Genomic DNA, 22656 nt, shown 5'->3' with positions numbered 1-22656 from the left:
CGCCCCCCCCCAGCCCCCAGTGGTGGCCCCCCCGGCTGTCCCTGCGCGGGCGCCCCCCCCAGCCCAGCGGCGGCCGACCTGTCTGCAGTGGTCACATCGCGTGAGCATCAGGCAGTGTTTCCAGTAGTGCAGGTCCAGGCCCTCCTCCGTGAACGCGTCGCTGCGCTCCCCACAGAAGATGCACAGGCTGGAAGGACAGGCTCGCGTCCGCTCTCGGTCACGAGGAAGTCCTCGGCTTCCCCGCCTCCCAGCCGCCTCGGCAGGGTCGGTCACCCCAGGAGAGCGGCCGCCAGCTGACGACCCCTCGGGACACGTGGCGTCAGGAGAGGCGAGAGCAGGACGTCTCCCTGTCCTTGCCTCTGCACCGGGACGCGCGGGGCACTCTGCCCTAACGGCGGTGCCACCAGGCAGGCGGGGGGCGGCGGGGGGGGGGCGGCTATCCTGACTCCGAGGCAATTCTCCCAGCTTTGAAAATTCCAGAGAAGAGCCAGGTAGCTTACACGCCCCTAGCGAACCCGGGAGGACCAGGTTCTCTCCAGTGTTCCCGTGTGGCCAGTCCCTCGGAGCAGCGCCCCGCGCACGGGTTCCTTGTCTGAGCCGTGGTCCCCTGGGCACCACACCTACAACTCACTTGTCCAAGTAGTGTCCCTCTGCAGCTTCCGGAGCAGCCGGCGGAGCCGCCCTCCTCTCCTGGGTGTCTGAAGGGAAGAGAGAAACAGGCTGGGGCCGGCGCTGCGGGTTACGATGCTGCCTGCGACGCCAGCACCCTGGCTGCTCCACTCTCTGTCCAGCTCCCTGCGAATGTGCCTGGGGAAGCCGCGGAAGATGCCCCAAGTGCCTGGGGCCCTGCCACCCCAGGTGGAAGACCCGCTGGAGCTCCGGGCTCGGGGCTCCGGCGTGGCCGGCTTGGCCCTGTCCCAGCCGTGCAGGCATTTGGGGAGTGAACTAGCGACGGAAGAGCCGTCACCCTGCTTTTCAAATAAACACTCTTTAAAAGCAGGAGTGAGCACCCCTTGCAGAAGCAGCTATGAGGCTGGGCAGCCGCCTGACGTGACCCACGCTTTAACTGCCGCGCGGCTGGAGGGACTGGTGAAGGCGGGCGGGCGGTGCCGTCTGGGCTTTCGGGACAGGCACTTACGCACCCTGTGGCCGTGGCTTCTCCGTGACGGCAGCGGTGCCCTCTTTCTCCTAAGACACAGAAACAGAGAGGGTCAGGGACAGCAGGCTGCAGCATGAGCCGGGGCCTCCAGGACACGCGGGCCTCTGAGGTGTGCTCCAGAGTGTTTTAGGGTTTCTGTTATCCACACTGAGGCTCCGCGGCTGTGGCGCCTGTCCAAGCTGCTGACCTCCACAGGTGACCGGCCTGCAGCACAGGCATCCACAGGACGCAGCCCGCGCTGGCCCAGGGCCAGGGTCGCGTCAGGAGTCGCGACAGCGTGCTCCGCGCCACGGCGGGAGGGCGGCCGGCACTCGGGGTCAGGGCTTCACGGAGAACGAGCTCAGGCCCCTGAGCGAGACCCTTCATCTGCCCCGTCAGTGTCTCCGTTCGTGTACTACTGGGAGCCACACAGGGCTCAAAGGCTGTGGCGGAACCGCCGCACGCGAGGGTGACCAGCTGGGGTCCGCTGCACGGGAGGGTGACAGCCAGGGTCCACAGCACGTGAAGGTGACAAGCCGGGGTCCACAGCACGTGAGGGTGACAGCCAGGGTCCACAGCACGTGAGGGTGACAGGGTCTGCTGCACGGGAGGGTGACAAGCCAGGGTCCACCGCACGTGAGGGTGACAGGCTGGGGTCCACTGCACGTGAGGGTGACAGGCTGGGGTCCACTGCACGTGAGGGTGACAGCCAGGGTCCGGTGCACGTGAGGGTGACAGCCAGGGTCTGCTGTGCGCCCGGCCGCTCCTCCGCCCGCCCGGCCGTTCCTCCGCCCGCCTGGCCGCTGCTCTCTGCCCTCCCGCGTGGTCGGTGCGCCCGCAGCAGAGGAAACGTCCCCGTGACGTCTGCCTCGGGAAGTTCTCATCCATTCGGCTTTCTCCTCATTCTTACCCATTTCTTGTTTTAAAAACTGGCACTGAGAAGGCTTCCCACGAGCTCCGCCTCCCCGGGGCTCTGTGCACCGCGGGCCCTGGGGGCCCAGCACCGCAAGGTGCACACCGCAGACTCAACGGCAACGTCTTTCCCTGCTTTTCCTTCTTTTGACCACTTTTTGTCAACGTAAGGAACTTAACCACGAAGCTGGTGCTGCGAAACCCTCTCAGTCCCAGAAGCAGGGCCCTAGAAGGGGCATGTCCTGTTCTGGCACGCACCTGCACCGCGGGGACCTCCCACAGGCCTCGGCGGTGGGGCGGGGCGGGGCGGGCCGCTTCCAGTATTCGCCCAAGGCCCTCGTAAGGCGTGGAACCAGGCCCGCACTCCAGGCCCAGGGCCACTGGGGCGCTCCGGAGGGAACTCTGCCCCTCTCCCCCCCCCCCCCCGCCCCACCAGCCCCCAGGCCTCCTGGCTCAGCTCAGCCTGCAGAGGAGAGCGCAGGGTCACTCAGCACCTAGGGCCAACCATCCCGGGGGCGCTCTTTCAGTTCCGCAAACTGATGAAGACCACAGGATGAATGAGGCCACCCCGTCGGGCGATCCCAGGAGGGAACCACAGCCCGGGCAGCCCTGGGCCGGCGTGAGCGCCAGCCAGCACCGCGTGAGCAGCTGCTCCCACCTGCACTTCTGCCTGGATTCCCTTCAGGGCCGCCAGCTGCCCTTGCAGAGCCTTGATCTCCTCTTGCTTCCGTCTTTCTGCGGCTTCTGTAGCTGCCTTTCTCTGTGCCTGGTAGGACAACCATTTTCCTGTGAGGACAGCCTGTTAGGGAAGCCTTAGAGGTCATGACAAAGCCTGGCCTGGCCACTGCTTCTTGAATGGGACAACGTCCGCCGGCACTGGAGGCTGGCTGGGGCTGACTCATCTAAGGCACGTCTGGTGGGGACGCTGCAAGGTGCCCGTGGCTGTTACTACTCCTCTTCCCAGAGGGGCAAGTCCACGTCTCACAGGCAAGCGAGGAGGAGCAGGGACTGACCCCAGGGAGCCAGCGCTCCTGCCGTGCACCCGTGCTGCCTGCACACGCGGCTCCCAGGAAGCCCGCCGCTCGCGCACCGAGCACCCTGCGGACAGCAGCTCACCTGCACTTCAGCCCCCGTGGGCCTGCCGTCGATTCTGGCGAAGCCCTCAAACAGGGTCCTGTACAGGACGTTCCTGCGCGCGCTGCTGTCCTCGGCGGGGAGGTGCTCCAGGACAGAGGCCGGGTGCTGCCGGTACAGGTCCAGGACGACCCTCACCGCCGCCTCACGGACCTCGTACACCCTGTGCTGCAGGGCGCTCACGGAGAACTGGGCAGAGAGGGCAGGGCCTCGTGTCACAGCGGCAGCGCCCATGCTCCTCCAGCGCGAGAGCAGCGCGGGTCCACAGCGGAGGTCGAAAGAAAGAAGGAGTCGGCGCGGGGCCTGGGTCACTCAGAACTTCCCTGAGCTGGCCGGCGCCATGGCTCACTAGGCTAATCCTCCACCTGCGGCGCCGGCACACCGGGTTCTAGTCCCGGTCGGGGCGCCGGATTCTGTCCCGGTTGCCCCTCTTCCAGTCCAGCTCTCTGCTGTGGCCAGGGAGTGCAGTGGAGGATGGCCCAGGTGCTTGGGCCCTGCACCCCATGGGAGACCAGGAGAAGCACCTGGCTCCTGGCTTCGGATCGGCACAGCATGCCAGCCATAGTGACCATTTGGGAGGTGAACCAACGGCAAAGGAAGACCTTTCTCTCTCTGTCTCTCTCTCTCACTGTCTACTCTGCCTGTCAAAAAAATTAAAAAAAAAACACACACACAAAAACAACCAAACTTCCCTGAGCTGACCTGACCTCAAACGCATGTTGGCGATGTAAATGAAAACTATCAACTTCATTTCCCAACATAAGTTCGGTCAACAAGGCATTCGGGGCGGGTGTCGTGTGCAGAGCCACCTCCCAAATCCGAGTGCCTGGCCCGAGGCCCTGCTGCTGCCCACTTCCAGTGCAGCTTCAGGCCAGTGGGCCCCTGGGAGGGGATGATCACCCCGTGGGTTCTCCACCCACACGGAGACCCAGATGGAACTCCTGGCTCCTGAGCTCGGCCTGGCCCAGCCCTGGCTGCTGCAGGCGTCTGGGGAATTAACCAGCAGGTGGACATCCCTCTCTCTGTCACTTGGCTTTCAAGGAAATGAATAAATCTCTAAAAAATTAAGATAATTTGCTAAGTGACGGGACCTGCTCTGACCCAGGGCCAGCCCTTCTGGGCACACTGAGCCCAACGCCTGAGCTGTTCAAAGACTCAGAGCCTATTCCTCCCCACCCTCGTCTCCTGGTCATCGACTCCCCACCCTCGTCTCCTGGTCATCGACTCCCCCACCCTCGTCTCCTGGTCATCGACTCCCCCACCCTCGTCTCCTGGTCATCGACTCCCCCACCCTCATCTCCTGGTCATCGACTCCGCACCCTCGTCTCCTGGTCATCGACTCCCCACCCTCATCTCCTGGTCATCGACTCCGCACCCTCGTCTCCTGGCCATCGACTCCCCCACCCTCGTCTCCTGGTCTTTGACTCCCCCACCCTCGTCTCCTGGTCATCGACTCCCCCACCCTCGTCTCCTGGTCATCGACTCCCCACCCTCGTCTCCTGGTCATCGACTCCCCACCCTCGTCTCCTGGTCATCGACTCCCCCACCCTCGTCTCCTGGTCTTTGACTCCCCCACCCTCGTCTCCTGGTCATCGACTCCCCCACCCTCGTCTCCTGGTCATCGACTCCCCCACCCTCGTCTCCTGGTCATCGACTCCGCACCCTCGTCTCCTGGTCATCGACTCCCCACCCTCGTCTCCTGGTCATCGACTCCGCACCCTCGTCTCCTGGCCATCGACTCCCCCACCCTCGTCTCCTGGTCTTTGACTCCCCCACCCTCGTCTCCTGGTCATCGACTCCCCCACCCTCGTCTCCTGGTCATCGACTCCCCACCCTCGTCTCCTGGTCATCGACTCCACACCCTCGTCTCCTGGCCATCGACTCCCCCACCCTCGTCTCCTGGTCTTTGACTCCCCCACCCTCGTCTCCTGGTCATCGACTCCACACCCTCGTCTCCTGGTCATCGACTCCCCACCCTTTTGCTTTCCCCTCTGCCTGCCTCATTCCTCCCAGCACTCAGATGCACAGAACACGGCCAGGCAGTCTCCACACCGTGGGCACCACTGTGGCAGTGCGGGGCCGCGGCAGTGTGTCCCGGGCCTGCTCACCTTCATCACGCCATCCACCGTGAAGCCCGAGCCCTCGGTGCCCAGGTCTCGCAGCAGCCGGCCCAGCAGGTCCATCTGACTCATGGCCAGGTGAGTCGAGGAGTTGGCTTTCAGCGGTTGCACCAAGTAAGACGGAATAATTTGGAGAGATTTAACCTCCTTGAACAAGGCCATTTCCTATAAAGAATCAACATAACCTGTTAATTTTTATGGGAAGTGCTAGAGGCAATTTAGCAAAACCTTCAAACTAAGGCATCGAAGGGAAACAAGGGGAATAAAGCCACGCGAGGAGCAGGGCCGGGGTGCCGGCGGTTCAGCTGCCCTTGCAACACCACAGCCCGTGCCCGAGCGCCCGGCTGAATCCTGGCTGCTCTGCGCCCCGCTCCTGCTCCCTGGCTGCTCTGCGCCCCGCTCCTGCTCCCTGGCTGCTGTGCGCCCCACTCCTGCTCCCTGGCTGCTGTGCGCCCCACTCCTGCTCCCTGGCTGCTGTGCGCCCCACTCCTGCTCCCTGCTCCTGTGCCCCGCTCCTGCTCCCTGGCTGCTGTGCGCCCCGCTCCTGCTCCCTGGCTGCTGTGCGCCCCATTCCTGCTCCCTGGCTGCTGTGCGCCCTGCTCCTGCTCCCTGGCTGCTCTGCGCCCCGCTCCTGCTCCCTGGCTGCTCTGCGCCCCGCTCCTGCTCCCTGGCTGCTCTGCGCCCCGCTCCTGCTCCCTGGCTGCTCTGCGCCCCGCTCCTGCTCCCTGGCTGCTCTGCACCCCATTCCTGCTCCCTGGCTGCTGTGCGCCCCGCTCCTGCTCCCTGGCTGCTGTGCGCCCCATTCCTGCTCCCTGGCTGCTCTGCGCCCCACTCCTGCTCCCTGGCTGCTCTGCGCCCCGCTCCTGCTCCCTGGCTGCTCTGCACCCCATTCCTGCTCCCTGGCTGCTGTGCGCCCCGCTCCTGCTCCCTGCTCCTGTGCCTGGGAGGCAGCAGATCACGGCCACAGTGCTCGGGCCCCAGTACCCACATCGGGACCAGACAACTCCCGGCTCCTGGCTTTGTCTGGCCCAGCCCTGGTTAGTGGGGGTATTTGGGGAGCGAACCAGTGGGTGGAAGATCTCTCTCTGTCCCTCCCTCTCTCTGCACTCTGCCTTTTAAATAAATATCTTTTTAAGAAAACAATAGGAACAAACTGCAGTAAAATCATCAATCTTTAAACTCCTATATCTTTCTCTTTTAAAAAACGAAGCCTTTCTTTTATCTTTCTGTTTCTCTGAAAGGCAGAGAGATACATGCAGAAGGACTGCTGACTCACGCCCCACGAGTTACAGCTCAGCCAGGAGCCAGGAGCTCCCCGTGGGCCTCCCACGTGGGCAGCGGGGACGCGTCCTGCGCCATCACTGCTGCCCCCCAGGTGCACGGCAGCAGGACGCTGGGTCAGGGGTGAACCTGGGCATTCCCTCCTGTTCAGGACGGGGAGGATTCGGGCGGCAACTTAACCGCGGCACCAACGCACGCCTGGAGCTCAGGCCGCTGGGAGCTCAGTGAGACACTGGCCACACCACCTGAAGCACGGGGGCCCAACCACCGCCACCGAGAGCCGCGGAAGCCTCAGAGTGCCGGCAGGCGCGTGCACGCGTCCGCTCTCTGCAGGCCTCAGCAAGCTCAGGCCTCCTAGTGCCTGAAATTCTAAATGAAATGACAGTGCCACGGCTCGGATCATCATTTCAGTATTTACTCAATGCCGGCAAGTGTGTGCCAATGTGTTCTCAATAGGGCTACCAGCGGGCTAAGACGAAAACCGTAGACACCATGACCTCAGTGTGTCTGCACCACCAGGTCTGTCTCTAGTTGAGGGAGACACCGTTAATCAGCCAGATGCAGAGCAAGAGGGAAACCTGAGCAACGAAACACTGGAGCTTTCCCGTCACAATCGAGCAAGGAATGTCCTTGCCAAGTCCTCGGTCCTGGCACAGGGCCGGGTTACATCTGGCCTGCGAGTGGTCTGTGCAGACACGAAAGCTAAGGGGGGACGAGAGACTTTTCTGAGAAGAGGACAGTGAACCCTTAACCGGCTCCAGACGTGGCAAATGCACGCGTTCTCACAGTCAGCCGACAGGCGCTCTGGGGTAAAACACGGACACGGTGCTAAGGTCACACACGGCCACGCCACTCAGAGATTCACTCGGTCTAAAAGTAACTCCAGGAGGGAATGCTCCCGGCTCCTGGGAGACGGCATCTACCCAAAACTCACTTCCACCAGCGAGCACGTTGCAGCGCTTCACTTAGCTTCATTTCTCGACTTCCTGATGAGTATCATTAACTTTCCCTAGTCACTTTCCCTGAAAATTAGTTTATTAAATGAAGCCAGATCTGCCGTTTGTCACATCTTAGAGGAATGATTCCTGTGAAGACGCACGCAGCTTTGGGTTCCTTCCCAAGGAGGGGACTGGCAGCCAGCCGGCCCAGACTTCCAGGACCTCACAGGCTGTCCGGGCCAGTACTGCGGCACAGCAGGCCAAGCCACCACCTGCGATGCCTGCGTCCCAGAGCCGCTGCTCCACTTCCGATGCAGCTCCCTGCTGTGGCCTGGGAAAGCAGCAGAAGATGGCCCGAGTCCTTGGGCCCCTGCACCCACGTGGGAGACCCGGAAGCAGCTCTGGGGAGGGAGAGGGAGGGAGGAGAGGGAGTGGGAGAAGGCGAGAGGGAGAGGGAGGGAGGGAGGGAGAGGGAGGAGAGGGAGAGGGAGACGTGAGCCCTCTTCTACTTTTCCAGGTGCATTAGCAGGGAGCTGGATTGAAAGTGGAGCAGTGCTCACCTGGGACGCTGGTATCATCGGCAGTGGCTTAACCGGCTGTGCCACAAAGCTGGCCCCTGTACTTTTATTTATTTACAAAACAGCTTATGTGGGACAAGAGGAATAATGGAAAGACCAAACTGTACACTTTCATCAAGTTTATGTCGAAGCCCAAATTCATCTTGCAGGGCCTAAGCGAAGCGCAGCAGCGGGTCCCCAGGCCCTCGGGCAACGCTGCTGCCCCGACGGCCGCGGGCGCTCAGAGGGGCAGCTCCGCAGGGGTCTTCGTGCTGCTGCGGTCCCTGATCCCACCGAGGAGTGCAGACCTGAATGAAGTTGGCAGCGAGGATTCGGAGGCGGGCAGAGGAATCGCCGGTTCTGGCAAGCAGGACAGGGACCGTCCTCTCGACGCAGTGCGTGGTCTCCGGTTTGCCCAGCCTGTGTTTAGGAACGTAGTGCGTGATGATCATCTTCAGCAGCTTCAGGGAAGCCTGAAAGACCTAAGGAAGAGGCGACGGCACAGGTGAGCCACTCCGAAACCCCCCAGACTGAACAGGAAGCGAGCCGTGAGCAACCACAGGGTGCCTGAAGGGCGGCGGCAGACTGAAGGCCTGCGCTTACGTCACCGGGTCGCCAAGGGCTGCCTTGCCGAGCGGACAAACTCCTGTGTTAGCGCGGACACCGGTGACGAGGGGACGCGCAGGGCCCACGGGAATGACCATTCGCAGTAATTCCCAGGCGCCTCAGGTTTCACGAAACCCAAGACCTAAGCTGGACATCTGTTGGGGTGTGCAGGGCCTCTGCCACCAGCTGTCTGAGGGCCGTGGAGAAGCTGATGCCGCGTAACCCGGGCTGGCCAGAGCTCAGAGGCCGCCATTCGCCATCGCCCGCACGATGCACTTTGCACGAGTGCACCGCGGGGCTCTGCTGACGGCTGTGTCAGCGGCCGGGCTCTCTCTCCTGCTGCCCTGGCCTCTCGTGGTGGGTCACGGGACCTCAGCCCTGGACGCCAGAGCCAGGGGCAGCCGAGGGACTCACGGAGGTCACGATGTCCTTTATGGCTCTTCGGATGAGAAAGACGGCCGCCCTCAGCGTGCTCTTCACGTCTTCCTTTGGGGTCCCGGCCGGCATCTCCGTCATCTTTCTGTAGAGAGCAAGCAGTGCGTCTTCTCGGTAGGACCACGTCTTGGAGTAGGCCCCGGCCACCTGCCGCAGAGCGGGGGTCTCGCTTCAGCTGAGTCAGCATCAGCGTGACAGCACCCAGACTTAGAGAGCGAGAGGGAGGGAGGGAGGGAGGGAGGGGGCTTCCATGCTCTGGTCACTCCCCAAATGGCCACAACAGCCAGAGCTGGGCCAGGCTGAAGTCGGAGCCAGGAGCTTCTTCCAGGTCTCCCGTGGGCCCCAAGCACTGGGCCGTCTTCCTCCGCTGCCTTTCCAAGAGCATTAGCAGGGAGCGGGATCAGAAGTGGAGCAGCCGGGACTCGAACCGGTGCCCACATGGGATGCTGGCCCTGCAGGTCGTGGCTTAAACCACTGCGCCCCCGAAGGCTGTCTTTAAACTAAGATGAATCCTAGAGTAATGAGATCTCTCTAGAGAATAAACGTGTATCAGAAGTAACTTCTCTGATGTGGAAAGTGTTACACATCTCACTAAGAGAAACATTTTCAAGTTGAGAACCCGGAGAGTCACTGTTTTGTTTTGTTTTTTCCCTGAGAGGAGGAGAGAGAGGGAAGAGGACAGAGGGCACTCACCTGCTTGTTCAGTCCCCAGGCGCCCACAACGCTGGGCTGGGCTGGGCTGGGCAGGCACTGAGGCCGAGAACAGCCCAGTCTCGTGGGCGGGGGGCGGGTGGCGGGAACGCCGTCCCTGGAGCAGCGACTGCTGCCTCCCGCTGTGGAGCTGGAGCTGGGAGCCGAGCCCGGGCCCTGCTCTGTGGGACGGGGGCCTGAGCTCCAGGCTAGTGGCCGGCTCCCAGGCGGGGCTCGTGTCTGTAACGGGTGCTGCCCTCTTCTGCCCGCCACGGCTAACAGGGGTGAGCCAGTGTTCAGAGGGGCTCATGAATCCCGGGGACATTTTATCTTAACAACTCATCCATAAAATCTGAAATCTTGGCTCATGCTTTTGCTGCTTCATGTAACTCCTAGTCACCCAGAACCCCCAGACAAGCGAGAAGCACCCAGGCCATCAGTAGCATCCCAGACACACCCCGGCGCTTCCTTCACAGCTGACGGCGCTCGTGCTCACCAAGGTGTCTCCCAGCACGTCGATGGCAGCGCCGGCTTCCCGCAAGGCCTTCTCCGTCAAGGGCTCCGGCTCCCCGGGAACGCCCGCCCTCCGAGCGTCTTCGCTGCCGTCGGCGTCACTCGTCTCTGGCTGCACCAGTGCGTCCCCCTGCTGCCTGCGCGCGGCGGGCAGCGGCCGCTCATCGTAGGGCAGGGCCTCCGCCTGCAGGTGAGGAGGGGGAGAGAGGAGGGCCCTGGGGCTGCTGGCGCGGATCTCCCTCCTCCCCTCCCTTCCTAGCTGTCCAGTGGCCTGACAGATGCCACTTTGCTAAGCCCCGGCACCCTAAGATTAGAATAATTCATGGAACAGGTGTCGTTGGAAAGTGAGAAAGGGGTTTTCTGTGCCTTCCTGAACTGGTCGCAGACAGAACAGAAAAGCAACGTGGCCCCGCCTCAGCTCAGTCAGCTCTGGCTGAAGGGAATGGAGATCAGGAAGGCAAAGGTTATTTTTTTATTTATTTATTTTTTATTTTTTTTTCTGGCGAGATTCCCGCCAGCGTTCTGTTTAGGAATAAGCCCCTCCCCAGGCTCATCATCAGGCGGACCCTCCCCCCAGGCCTTCCCGGCCTGAGGGCTGCAGCCTGCCAGGCCCTGCCCCACCATCCCCCGCCTGCGGTGAGCTGTGCCCAGCAGAGAAGGGGGCGGGGGGGGGGGTGCTTCAGTCCTCCCGGGGCTTGCAGCGTCCTGGGGGACAACGGCCCATGGCCACCCAGTTACGTGAGGGCAGGGGAGCTCCCAGGCGGGGTCACTGTGACACTGCACACAGGAGGGCAGCTTCCCTCCTCCGCTGACAGACGCATTAGCCGAGTGTGGGCCAGGCATGGGAACACGTTCCTCACATTCTACACGTCACTCGCGGCTGTGAAATACTTTCAGGTGACAAAGGACATTACAGAGGCTACGAAGCTGACGCAGTCAGTCCAGAGGAGCTACGTAGGCGGCTGCTACAGTGACAACCTGGGGACGGACACGTGAGCGGAGGGAGCCCCAGCAGACTCGGGTCAGGGCAGCTGGCCTTCGGCCTCCGCCCCCGTGTGCTCCCCTGGCCACTCCCCCACAGCTAGCGGAAGCTCTGGGCGGGCCCTGGCAGCTGCTCAGCACGTGCCCCCCGTAGGCTCGTGGCTGCAGAGGCCAGCGTGTGACCAAGGCTGAGCTACCAGGGTAAACCTGAGGACCCCTGCCCCCAGTGAAGCTGACCCCAAAAGCCACTTAACCCTGTAGCTCCCCAGTTCCAGCAGCCAATAAAACCCCCAGTTTGAGTCTGGCTTTCTGTTGCCTATGCCCACATGGGATGTTCTCACGGGTGTAGTAACGGCACACTACACAGATGTTCTCACGGGTGTAGTAACGGCACGTTATATGGATGTTCTCATGGGAATAGTAACGCCACGTTACACGGATGTTCTCAGTGTGTAGTGCCCACTGCTGACACTCATGGCCTTGCCTCTCTCCTGCAAGGCAGGCAGGAGAGGTTTGGCTGTGTGAAGCACTCGTGTATCCCGTGCACCTGACCCGTACCTGGCCCACACAGCCCCTCAGCAGGCACCTGCTGCCGGAAGTGCAGGCCCGCGTGAAGCGGGTCACTTACAACGCTCTTGGCAGGAGGCCCCGTGGCTGGCAGGAACTGGCCCATGGCAGAACGCCGTGGAGAAACGGATGGAGAGTACGCGGGCTTCTCCTGGAGGATAGGCTCTGCAGACTGGTTTTCCGTCACCCCCTCCTCTGGCTGGGGCAGCGAGGGCACCGGCTTTTGGTGGCGTGGACTCCCAGAACGAATGAGGGGCTGGACAGGCAAATCCAAAGGTCTTCGCATCTAGAGCAAAAAGAGGGACGTTTGGTTTCAAACTCCACAGCCACATGGGACCTGCCTGCCTCACGCCCCAGACGACAGATGACGCGCATCAGGAAGGCTGTGCCGGGGGGGGGGGGGGGGTGGACACCAGCGCAAGGAAAGGTTCAAAACAAAAGGAAAAGCTGCACGGAGCAGGACGTCGAGTCCCGTGTGGTCACACTGCCGCCCTCAGCCATCTCGCCAGGGCCTGTGTGCCCTAATACCAGTGTAAGCGTGAGCCTTCGGGTGGGGCTCACCACTGGGCGTGCCAACATGCTCACTCCCAAGTGCCCATGGACGGGCAGGGCAGTGGTGGATGCGAACAGCCTCGTGGGTAAAACCTGGCACCGCGAGTCACTGTCTGCAGGACCAAGTGACCTGTGGAACCTCGACGGCAATCGTGATGAGCCGGCCTGGCACCGACGCCCGTACCCCACGCTGCCCTCCATGCTCACCGCTTTGTCTAGTGGGAGAATGGAGGCACAGGGCTGATAAGAGCCGCCTGAGCTGACGCCGCGACGGCGGGTGTGGCCTGGGCAGCCCAGCTCCAGGCCTCTGCCTTCCACCGCTGTCCTGTGGCCCAGGGCCTCAGCTTCCCCATCTGTTGAGTGGGTGGCTGCCAGCTGCCTGCAGGGGTTCTGAAGATCGGGGCTGAGCCCCTCGTCTCCGCAGCACGACCGGGGCGGGTGGGGCAGTGACTACACTCGGCAGAGCTGGGCCGGCGGTGGGCTAGGGACTCACGGCAGAGGTGCTGGAGCCTCTGCCTTCCTCCCCCTTCCCTACTGCACGTCCCCTGAGGGAGACCCCCCCCAGACACGGGGACACAAGACACAAGAGCCGGGCTACCCCTGCGACTGCCACCCGCGCATCGCATTTGCAGGACACAGGGAAGCACTCCTCCCCACCGCGGGACCCGCCCGGGCCTGCCCCAGGCCGCGTGCGCACCTGCTCGGCGTCCAGCAGGCTGTGGACACGGGGAAGCGCTCCTCCCCACCGCGGGACCCGCCCGGGCCTGCCCCAGGCCGCGTGCGCACCTGCTCGGCGTCCAGCAGGCTGTGGACACGGGGAAGCGCTCCTCCCCACCGCGGGACCCGCCCGGGCCTGCCCCAGGCCGCGTGCGCACCTGCTCGGCGTCCAGCAGGCTGTGCAGCTGCAGCTGCTGGTACACCTCGGCGCGGTACTGCTGCATCTGGCGCTTCTTCTCCTTGGCCAGGTCGTAGTCCTCCTTCTCCACGGCGCAGCGTTTCTCCACCTCGTACCTCCCGAGACGCTCGCCAACCTGAAGCACAAGACGCCTGCTTTAGGCTTCCCATCTGGGGCAGCTGACGCCAAGTGCAGTGATGTTCAGAGTGACGCTCCAAGGACAGCGGCTGTGGCGGAGCGCAGTCCCGAGAAGGGAACAGGCGCAGGGCAGCGGGAGGAACGGCCCGGCCCACGCGCCGTGCGAAGGCCCCCGAAGGCCGTGCTGCGTGTGGCTGCACCAGCATCTAACGAGCCTTTGAGGTCGCTCATCCCGACCATTCCCCGCTGCAGTCGGGGTTCACGGCTGAGGCCGCCGCCGCCGGACACTGCGTCTGGGCCGAGCTCGCTCGCCGCCCGCACTTGAAGCTGCTGGGGCCTCGGAGCTCACACTGACGCCACGGCCCCCAGGAAGCCGTGCTCAGCTTCCACACGCGGTTGTGAAAATCGTCCTGAAACCCCGCCGCAGGCACCACGCAGGGCGGCTTTCCCGGCGCGGTACCTTCTGCAGGTCGGCGATGGCCTGCTTCAGCTTCTTGGCGCAGTCATAGCGCTCCTTCCGGACGGCCTCCCGTTTCCTCTCATCTAACTTGCGGATAATCTGCGCGACTTCTGGGTCCTGGTACATGTCGAAGGCCAGGTCATCCAGTGGAGAAATGTAGTCCGATCTCCTGAGGGAAAGAGTGCACGTTTCAGAGCTAACGTGACCCAAGGGACGACAGCAGGGAGCCCGGGACAGAGCCGCGACAGCTCCAGGTTCTTCCGACCCGTCTGACCTGCACCTGGCGCCTGTGACCAGTGTGCACATCTCGGGATAGGGCAGTGAGCGCCAACCAGGCACAGGTAGGGCGGTGAGCGCCAACCAGGCACAGGTAGGGCGGTGAGCGCCAACCAGGCACAGGTAGGGCGGTGAGCGCCAACCAGGCACAGAATCGCGCGGGGAGGGGCACAAGGGTGACCGGCTCTGCTCCACGCCACACCCCCACGCTGTTTCTGATGAGCAGCAAAGGCTAGGAGCTGCCGCCGCGCTGGGTTTTCCCTCCAAGGGCTAAGCTGTGGGCTAGTAAAGATTGCGCCCTCAGAAAAATTCTTTTAGGGAAAAATACTTTTCAAAGACCTATATAACTTATTTCTTTAAGAAAAGCTTAAATTTATTTTCATTTATTTGAAAGGCAGAGTGAGCAAGAGAGGGCTGTATCTCTCAGCTGCTGGTTCATTCCCCAAACGCCGGCAACAGCTGGGACTAGGACAGGCCGAAGCTAGGAACCTGGAGCTCCATTTGCGTCTCTCGCCCTGGGCCATCCACCACCTGCGGCCTCGCAGGGTGTGCGTCAGCAGGAAGCCGGATTGGAAGCCGACGCAGGACCCAACCCCAGCACTCCAATGAGGGTGAGGGTGTCCGGGGGCAGCTGAACTTGGCCACCACGCCCCTCTGACCAGCTCTGTGCTGACGGAGCGTCACTTCTGTTCTACCGTTCCAGTTGCAGAATGGGGCAACAGGCGGCTTCCTGCTACCAGCTGGAACAGCACGGTTGGTCTAACCACTCACGGAAGCTCTGAGAGGACAAGTTTCAAATTGCCAAGTGCACACAGTGGGACTTGTTAGCTGGGACTTCGATTTCCCTACAGATGGGTCAATTTTAACTAAAACGTCATCATACAAATCTACTTGGCCCATCTGTATAAATTCAAATGGGGCATGGACTTTCTACAGACACCCAGCTCTGGGCTCCAACGCCCCTGCCCCACGCTCACGCCACCTCGCTCACAGCCACAGCGCCAGGCAAGGTGACGCGGGGTTCCGGCAGCTTCCGCAGCGCCGTGCTTCGCCCAGAGCACGTGGGCCGCCTGTGAGCTCACACGCACCTCTGAAGCCGCAGAGGCGAGCTCTGGCAGCCGGTCGTCCGGGCAAGCCACACCTTTGGTTCTGCCCTGGGCTGCTCTGAGGTGCGCCTCTGGAGGCGTCAGGAGTGGCGGAGCCCACAGAAATGAGGGGCGCAGGGAAGGGGTCCTCCTGGGCAGCTAAGCCCTCGGCACTCGTCCCCTCCACGCCGCTCGGCACTCGCCCCCTCCACGCCGCTCGGCACTCGTCCCTCCACGCCGCTCGGCACTTGTCCCTCCACGCCGCTCGGCACTCGTCCCTCCACGCCGCTCGGCACTCGTCCCCTCCACGCCCCTCGGCACTCGTCCCTCCATGCCCCTCGGCACTCGTCCCCTCCACGCCGCTCGGCACTCGTCCCTCCACGCCGCTCGGCACTCGTCCCCTCCACGCTGCGTACAAGGCCCTCAAGGCCAGAACCCCCTGGAACTGCCCGCCCCGGTGATGCCGGGAGCAGGACTCTTACCCGGCGTAGGTTCCTTCGAGGGCTGGGTCCTCTGTGTTGTGCCCGAGATAATGGTCGATGAGCTTCTCCCTAGAGGTCTTGGAGAGCAAGCGCCGGCTTAGTGTCTCAGAAAACCAGGAACAACCCCCGCACTAAGGAGCCACAGTCTTGGAGGGGCAGCTGCCACTCTCACGGCTGCTGCGAGTGGCCCGGCGCTTTTCCACTGCTCAGCTCGATACAGATTTCTTTTTTTTCTTTTCTTTTTTTTTTTTTTTTTTTTTTAACAGGCAGAGTGGACAGTGAGAGAGAGAGAGAGACAGAGAGAAAGGTCTTCCTTTTGCCGTTGGTTCACCCTCCAATGGCCGCTGCGGCCAGCGCGCTGCGGCCGGCGCACCGCGCTGATCCGATGGCAGGAGCCAGGAGCCAGGTGCTTTTCCTGGTTTCCCATGGGGTGCAGGGCCCAAGCACCTGGGCCATCCTCCACTGCACTCCCTGGCCACAGCAGAGGGCTGGCCTGGAAGAGGGGCAACCGGGACAGAATCCAGCGCCCCGACTGGGACTAGAACCCGGTGTGCCGGCGCCGCTAGGCGGAGGATTAGCCTAGTGAGCCGCGGTGCCGGCCAGATACAGATTTCTAAAACGACCCTGTTTGTCATGAAAATAGCCAGTGCCCTCTTGCTAGACACACTCCTCCCTCAGGAATCACACTTGCCACACTCACAACGTTCCTCTCGTCGCCGAAGTCCGCAGGGTCCCCAATGATGTTCACTGCGACCAAAGCCACCTGAGGGAGGGAAAGCGGCAGAGGATGAGACGCTGCGAGAACCTGGCTCCTCTGCACCGGCTCGGGTCTGCGCTGTCGGAAGCGGGCTGACCCTGGCGAGGAATTGTTACTGACTTCCCCAGCTGAGGTGGGGCATCCTTCCTCACAAGGAAACCTTGCCGCTGGTGAGCCCACAGAGGGCGGCGCGGAGCCGGGAAGGCGCGGGCCTCACCTGGTTGTACACATTGTATTTGTTGACGTGGTTCTGGTGGAAAATCAGCTTGAGAAATCGCCCCACCGCGTCCACGTGCACGGACTTCAGCTCCCGGGCTTTGCACCCCGTCTTCTCGTTGTCGCAGAGGGAGACGTAGCTGGAAGCCAGACAGGATGTACGGTGTGGAAATGCATCCGCCCTGCGCCCCCTGGACCGCACCCGCCCTGCGCCCCCTGGACCGCACCCGCCCTGCGCCCCCTGGACTGCACCCGCCCTGGACCGCACCCGCCCTGCGCCCCCTGGACCGCACCCGCCCTGCGCCCCCTGGACTGCACCCACCCTGGACCGCACCCGCCCTGCGCCCCCTGGACCGCACCCGCCCTGCACCCCCTGGACCGCACCCGCCCTGCGCTCCCTGGACCACCCTGGTGGGGTTTCAGTAAAAGCCAAGTCCAGGAGGACCCCCCTGAGCCGCAGCCTGGCTCCCAGAGCCCAGGGGCACAGGGCCCCGGCTCCGTCAGGGCATTCGGCACCAGGGGTAAGAAACGGCGTCCGCTTCAACCAGGAGAGGTATCACAGGGACCAGAGCAAGGCCAGCTCAGTAATTCTAGTTCTGAGGCAGAGTTAAGCTAACAGTTGGTCATGAATTTAGATTTCACTCTCACCCAAGTCTCCGAAAGCGCTCGGCTGGATACGGCACGAGATACTCCGGCAGGCTTTCACTGATGTAGAACTCGATCTTGCTGGAGATCATGTACTGGTGAGCCAGCAGCTGCAGCTTCCGTATGCGACACCTCTCCACCATCTGAAGAACGATCTCTTGTGGAAACTGGCAGAACCTGAAAGCACACAGCGCTGTGCACCTGCGGTTCCCGGGGGGCGCCGGTGCCCGCAGCCAGGCCGCCGGGCCCCACGCGTCAGGCGACAGCTGCGGGGAGCTGGCTGGGGTGCAGCTCCGCACACACACGGGGCACGGCCACACTTCCCGGTCTCCCCGCTCGCCACGTTACTGGGATTTGAGTGACTCTCCTGGGGCGTGTGACGGCTTTCGGTGCTGGCAAGTGGCTGGTAGTGGAACTGAAACTTAGCGTGAGAGAAACCAGCCCGACAGCAGCAGGCGGAGGGCCGGCGTGAGGCGAGGAGTCAGGTGCTGCTCGTGACGCCGGCACCCAGCTTTTAGCTAACGCGACCAAGGAGGCAGTGGACAATGACCCAAGTGCTTCGGCCCCTGACACCGTGTGAGGGACCAGGACTGAGGGCCTCGTTCCTGGCTCCCGCCTGGCTCAGACCCGGCTGCGGCAGCCATCGGGGAGTGAACCGGTAGAGGTAGGGTCTCTCTGTCTCCCTCTTCCTGTCGCTCTGCCTTCCAAATACATAAATCTCTTTTTTAAAAAAGTTTGTATAACAGGCAAGAGAGGCAAAGAATCTTCTATAGCAACGAAAACGCTCCAGGAAAACCAGGATTCCAGGCCCTTCAGCTAAGCTCTCGAGGTGTCCCCCAGGGTGCTCGGGACGGGGGGGGCAGCACTGGGGCTCGCAGGGGAGCTCCTCGTTTTCTGACTTAGCAAATAAAACACGAAGCAGTCAGGAGTCAGCAAAGGCCTCACCCCGCAACACAGGACCAGACCGAGGTGGCAGCACGGCTTCTGCGTAACGGGGCGGGGGAGGGGCTCGGGAAAGGCTCCTCACTGCCTGGGCCTGGCGGGCGCGTGCGGTCCCGCCTGCTGGCCACGCCTGCTGGCCACGCCCACCTGCCTCCCCCTCCGCCGAGCCTCAGCGCTGCCCACACTTCCCGGAGGACACAGACCCGAGACAGGCCTGGTGCCACTGGAGCGGGACGCACCCGAGGCGGGCTGGACCCATGGCCTCCTGGGGGTGGCCCCCGTCACTCCCTCCTCACACAAACTCCAGAAAGCCCCACTGTCACAGCACCACGCCGCGACCCTGCCTCTCCCTCCAGGTGCCTGGTGCTCCTCAGAAAACGCCACGAATCCCTTGTCTGTGTCCACAGCACCATTTCCTGGGCCCCTTCTCCCCACACGACTCCCACAGGGCTCTGTTCCAGCTGCCCCGGGTCACCCTTGTGACCACCTCGGATCTCCAAGACACCAAGTGCACGCTCCCTTCCTGGTCCCAACCTTGTCCAGGTCACAGAACTGTCCATGCTCCTCCAGACACAATAGTGACTCGCACGTGGACTTGGACACATCACAGAGGCAGGCAGTGGGCAGGGCAGGCGCCGCGCAGGGAGCAGAGCACCCCGGCAGGACTCCCGCGTTTCAGAGAGAACACAGCTCTCAGAAGCGAGCGGTTTTATAAGGGGTACGGGCATTTGGGGGATCTGGGAGGGATTTTTTGGTTACAGCTGGTGTCACATGTGAGCAGCCAGGCACAGAACCTTCTGCCACTGTGGCCCAACCACACAACCAAACCCTCTGGGACACAATTTCTTATGTCAGTGTGCGTTCACGTTACAAGGAAAAAAAGGTCAACAAATTTCCTTAAGAACACAAAGAAAACCCACCACTGTATCAGAACGAGCGCCACGGCGCCGAAGCCCAGCCGCGGCCTCGTGGTTCTGCTGCCCGAGCCGCGGTGAAACCAGGACTTGGCACGGAGGAGCCTGCGCACTGCTCAGGACTCTGCCTGCCTCCCGGCCCGTGCCCGCCCTGCCCAGCCGTACCTGGGGGACCGCCACCCGCTGACAGTGGGTGCGTGGATCATGAGCTCCCGGGCACTGAAGCCGTCTTCATGTCCAGACGAGCTGACGACCACAAATCCGATCTTGTGGGGCATTCTGCAGGCGCCGCGGTTCATGGAGCGCAGGCCAGGTCCCTTCAAGTGAAGGAGTCGTGGAAAGAGCAGCTGGAACGCAGCTCGCACCGGGCCGCCGTGCGGGGCACTCGCGCCGAGCCGGCTCCCTCCGCACTGTGGCAGACGCCTCAGACCGCACTTCGACAGAGCTGCCCTGCTCTCACCAGATGTTTGCCCAAAGCTTAACCAGCGTTGTGGATCCAACCGTGTCCCCACAACACAGGCTGGAGTCCCACCTGCGAAGCTGCTGTGATTTGCAAACAGAGCCTTTGCAGGTGGAATCCAGCTAAAACGAGATCCTTGGGGGGGGGGGGTTCAACGCAAGGCTGAGTGCGGGAGAGGCGTCCTGCGTCCTGCACTGGAGGGCCTGTGCGAGTCCCGGCTCCGCTTCAACGCCAGCCCCTGCTAATGCGCACCTGGCAGGTGACAGGTGACGGCTCCAGAGCTGGGTCCCTGCCACCCAGTGGGAGACCCCGATTGAGTTTCAGACTCTGGGCTTTGGCCTGGCTCCGCCTTGGCTGCTGGAAGATTTTGGGGGGTGAACCAGCAGGCGGAAGATGTGTCTGTCTCTCTCTGACTCTCAAATAAGCAAATACATGGCTGAAAAAATGCAGTAAATTGTTATTAAACATTCTGGTCACTTCTTTTCACGAAGTTCACCGTGCGATGTCACAGTTTATTAGAGGAAGACAAAACTGTGCTAACCCAGTAAACAAAGGCAGCTCAAAAACCTGGCAGAGTGATCCAGCCACCGTCCACCCAGCTCCACCTGCATTCCAGACACGCATGGCCTGCAGCTCCTCCCACTTCCTGGGGACTGTCCACTTCTGGGTCACCCAGGCCAAGGGGTACTGTTCCCCTGGCCACCGCTCCGCCCTTACCAGTCGCTGGGCAGAGGGGCGGCGTCTCCCAAGGGGGCACGCGCCTGCGTGAGTCCTGCCTCCCCGCGCCCTCTTTTCCAGACGGCGACAGCGTCTGCTCTCCCACCTGCGGCACCCGGTTGGTGTCCGTGTGCCCAGCGCTCCTGCCGAACGCTGCTCAGCCCTGCTCCGCTCCACCCCACCCCACTCTTGAGAACCCTGGGACGAGCTCCCTCTCGAGGGCTTACAGGGCTGTCTCGGCCCCGCCTGCCTTTCCAACCCCCATTTCTTCTTTTATTTCTTCTTTTTAAAATGTATTTATTTTTATTTTCTTCGGAAGGCAGAGAGAGACAGAGCTTCCCTCTGCTGCTTCACTCACAAACGCTGGCAGCAGCCGGTGCTGGGCCAGGCCGAAGCCGGGAGCCCAGACCTGATCCAGGGCTCCCACGTGGGGGCTGAGGCTTCCTCTGCTGCCTCCCAGGGTACACGTTAGCAGGACGCTGGACTGGAAGTGGAGCAGCTGGGACTCAAACCCAGGCTCTCGACATGGGTTGAGGGCGGCCCTTGTAGTGTCCCAACTGCTGTGCCAAGTGCTTGCCCCATCCTCTCTCCTGGTCTGGGGAAGCCCAGCCCAACTCGGCCAGACCCACAGCTACCACCCCTTCATGCCGAGCGCCCCCAGCCCCCCGACCATCTCTAAGGGCGGGGCCTTCCCCCCCTTGGCCACCGCAGCTGGGCTCCGGTCTCTGACCTCAGCCAGCGCTGCTGCAGTGTTGGGCCTGAAACACAGGCCTTCACATTCAAGCAGCAGGTGTTTGCTCTAAACCACGGGGCCAAGTCCAGAGCAAAGTACAGCTGGGCTTCCAGACGCAGGCTCCACCCCATTTCACACTGAACACGTTTGGAAAAAATCGCACTGGCACCGACCTGCAGGCTGTAACTTTGTCGTTATTCCTGGAACAGCCCAACCACTGACACAGCACCTACATTGTGCTAGGGATGCTACGCACTCCGGAAATGATTTAACCTGCAGGACAGCACCCCAAAAGGCACACAGGAAACAGAATTGAGATGTTGACTTTGGTGCAGAAATTTTGAAATCCATGCATTTTTTTCATAACATGCATTTTACATGAAATTTAAAAAAATCATGTTGTGCATGATTTAATTTTTAAAAAGACTTATTTATTTATTTGAAAGTCAGAATTACAGAGAGACAGAGAGAGTCCTCCACCTGCTTGCCCATTCCCCAGGTGGCCACACGACCAGGGCTGGGCCAGGCTGAAGCCAGGAGCCAGGAGCTTCTTCCAGGTCTCTCACGCAGGTGCAGCGGCCCAAGGACTTGGGCCATCTTCTTCTGCTTTCCCAGGCCATAGCAGAGAGCTGGATGGGAAGTGGAGCAGCCTAGGCCAGGGCCGTGGCTCACTAGGCTAATCCTCCACCTGCGGCGCTGGCACACCGGGTTCTAGTCACAGTTGGGGCGCCGGATTCTGTCCCGGTTGCTCCTCTTCCAGGCCAGCTCTCTGCTGTGGCCCGGGAGTGCAGTGGAGAATGGCCCAGGTCCTTGGGCCCTGCACCTGCATGGGAGACCAGGAGGAAGCACCTGGCTCCTGGCTTCGGATCGGCACAGCACCAGCCGTGGCAGCCATTTGGGGAGTGAAGACCTTTCTCTCTGTCTCTCTCTCACTGTCCACTCTGTCAAAAAAAAAAAAAAAAAAAAAAAAAAAAAAAAAAAAAAAAAAAAAAGTGGAGCAGCTGGGACTCGAACCGGCGCCCACATGGATGACTTTCACCTTCCATGCCACAGCCCCACAAGAGGGGGGAGAACCTTGCACGCATGGATTTTTTTTTTTTTTGCCACAAAGAATAAGCATCTTTTAACTCCGTTTCCACGACCTTTCTGACGCTCCACCGCACAGGAGATGACGCCCGGGGTTTGCGCGCTCAGAGCTCCACAGCTCGAGCTGGAGTGTGTGGGCGTGGCTGCCGCCAGGCTCCCTGACACGGAGACCTCGTGGGTGCGGGCGCGGTGAGAGAAGCATGGACCCCCGGGTGCGGCAGGGAAGCCTGGGGGCCCTGTGTCAAGATGCGTGCACCCCGGGACAGAGCCAGGCTCCGCTGCCTCGGGGTCTCCTCACCCGCGGGCGGGACCCCAGCCCCGCACTCCAGCCCCGCACTCCAGCCCCGCACCCCAGTCCCACACTCCAGCCGCCCGCACCCCAGCCCCGCACTCCAGCCGTCCAGACCCCAGCCCCGCGCGCCCCAG

General features: G+C 62.2%; 1 protein-coding gene across 5 annotated transcripts in view; it reads right to left on the bottom strand.

The window, feature by feature from the left end:
* CEP104 (centrosomal protein 104) overlaps positions 1–22656 on the bottom strand; it is a 31133-nt gene that overhangs the window by 7526 nt on the left and 951 nt on the right. For 2 of the 5 annotated variants that reach the window (XM_089299337.1, XM_089299332.1), the window contains 17 exons: positions 19400–19551; positions 17382–17555; positions 16735–16873; positions 16461–16523; positions 15761–15837; positions 13918–14086; positions 13300–13455; positions 11934–12158; positions 10308–10508; positions 9101–9268; positions 8389–8562; positions 5293–5469; positions 3167–3373; positions 2709–2849; positions 1143–1188; positions 632–698; positions 79–187 (listed from right to left, as the gene is read on the bottom strand). In XM_089299337.1, coding sequence (XP_089155463.1) covers positions 79–187; positions 632–698; positions 1143–1188; positions 2709–2849; positions 3167–3373; positions 5293–5469; positions 8389–8562; positions 9101–9268; positions 10308–10508; positions 11934–12158; positions 13300–13455; positions 13918–14086; positions 15761–15837; positions 16461–16523; positions 16735–16873; positions 17382–17555; positions 19400–19533 — 2427 coding nt within the window. In that variant the 5' untranslated portion in view covers positions 19534–19551. Of the gene's footprint in view, positions 1–78; positions 188–631; positions 699–1142; positions 1189–2708; positions 2850–3166; positions 3374–5292; positions 5470–8388; positions 8563–9100; positions 9269–10307; positions 10509–11933; positions 12159–13299; positions 13456–13917; positions 14087–15760; positions 15838–16460; positions 16524–16734; positions 16874–17381; positions 17556–19399; positions 19552–21317; positions 21418–22656 lie in introns of those variants that run through there. The other 3 variants (XM_089299335.1, XM_089299336.1, XM_089299333.1) reach the window with 3 other exon arrangements.

Source organism: Oryctolagus cuniculus, chromosome 7 (assembly GCF_051225735.1).
Source record: "Oryctolagus cuniculus isolate XC-2025 breed Fujian yellow rabbit chromosome 7, ASM5122573v1, whole genome shotgun sequence".
NCBI classification, from domain to species: Eukaryota; Metazoa; Chordata; class Mammalia; order Lagomorpha; family Leporidae; genus Oryctolagus; species Oryctolagus cuniculus.
Note: the sequence above shows the minus strand (reverse complement) of the source record. Positions and strands in the feature narration are given on the sequence as shown.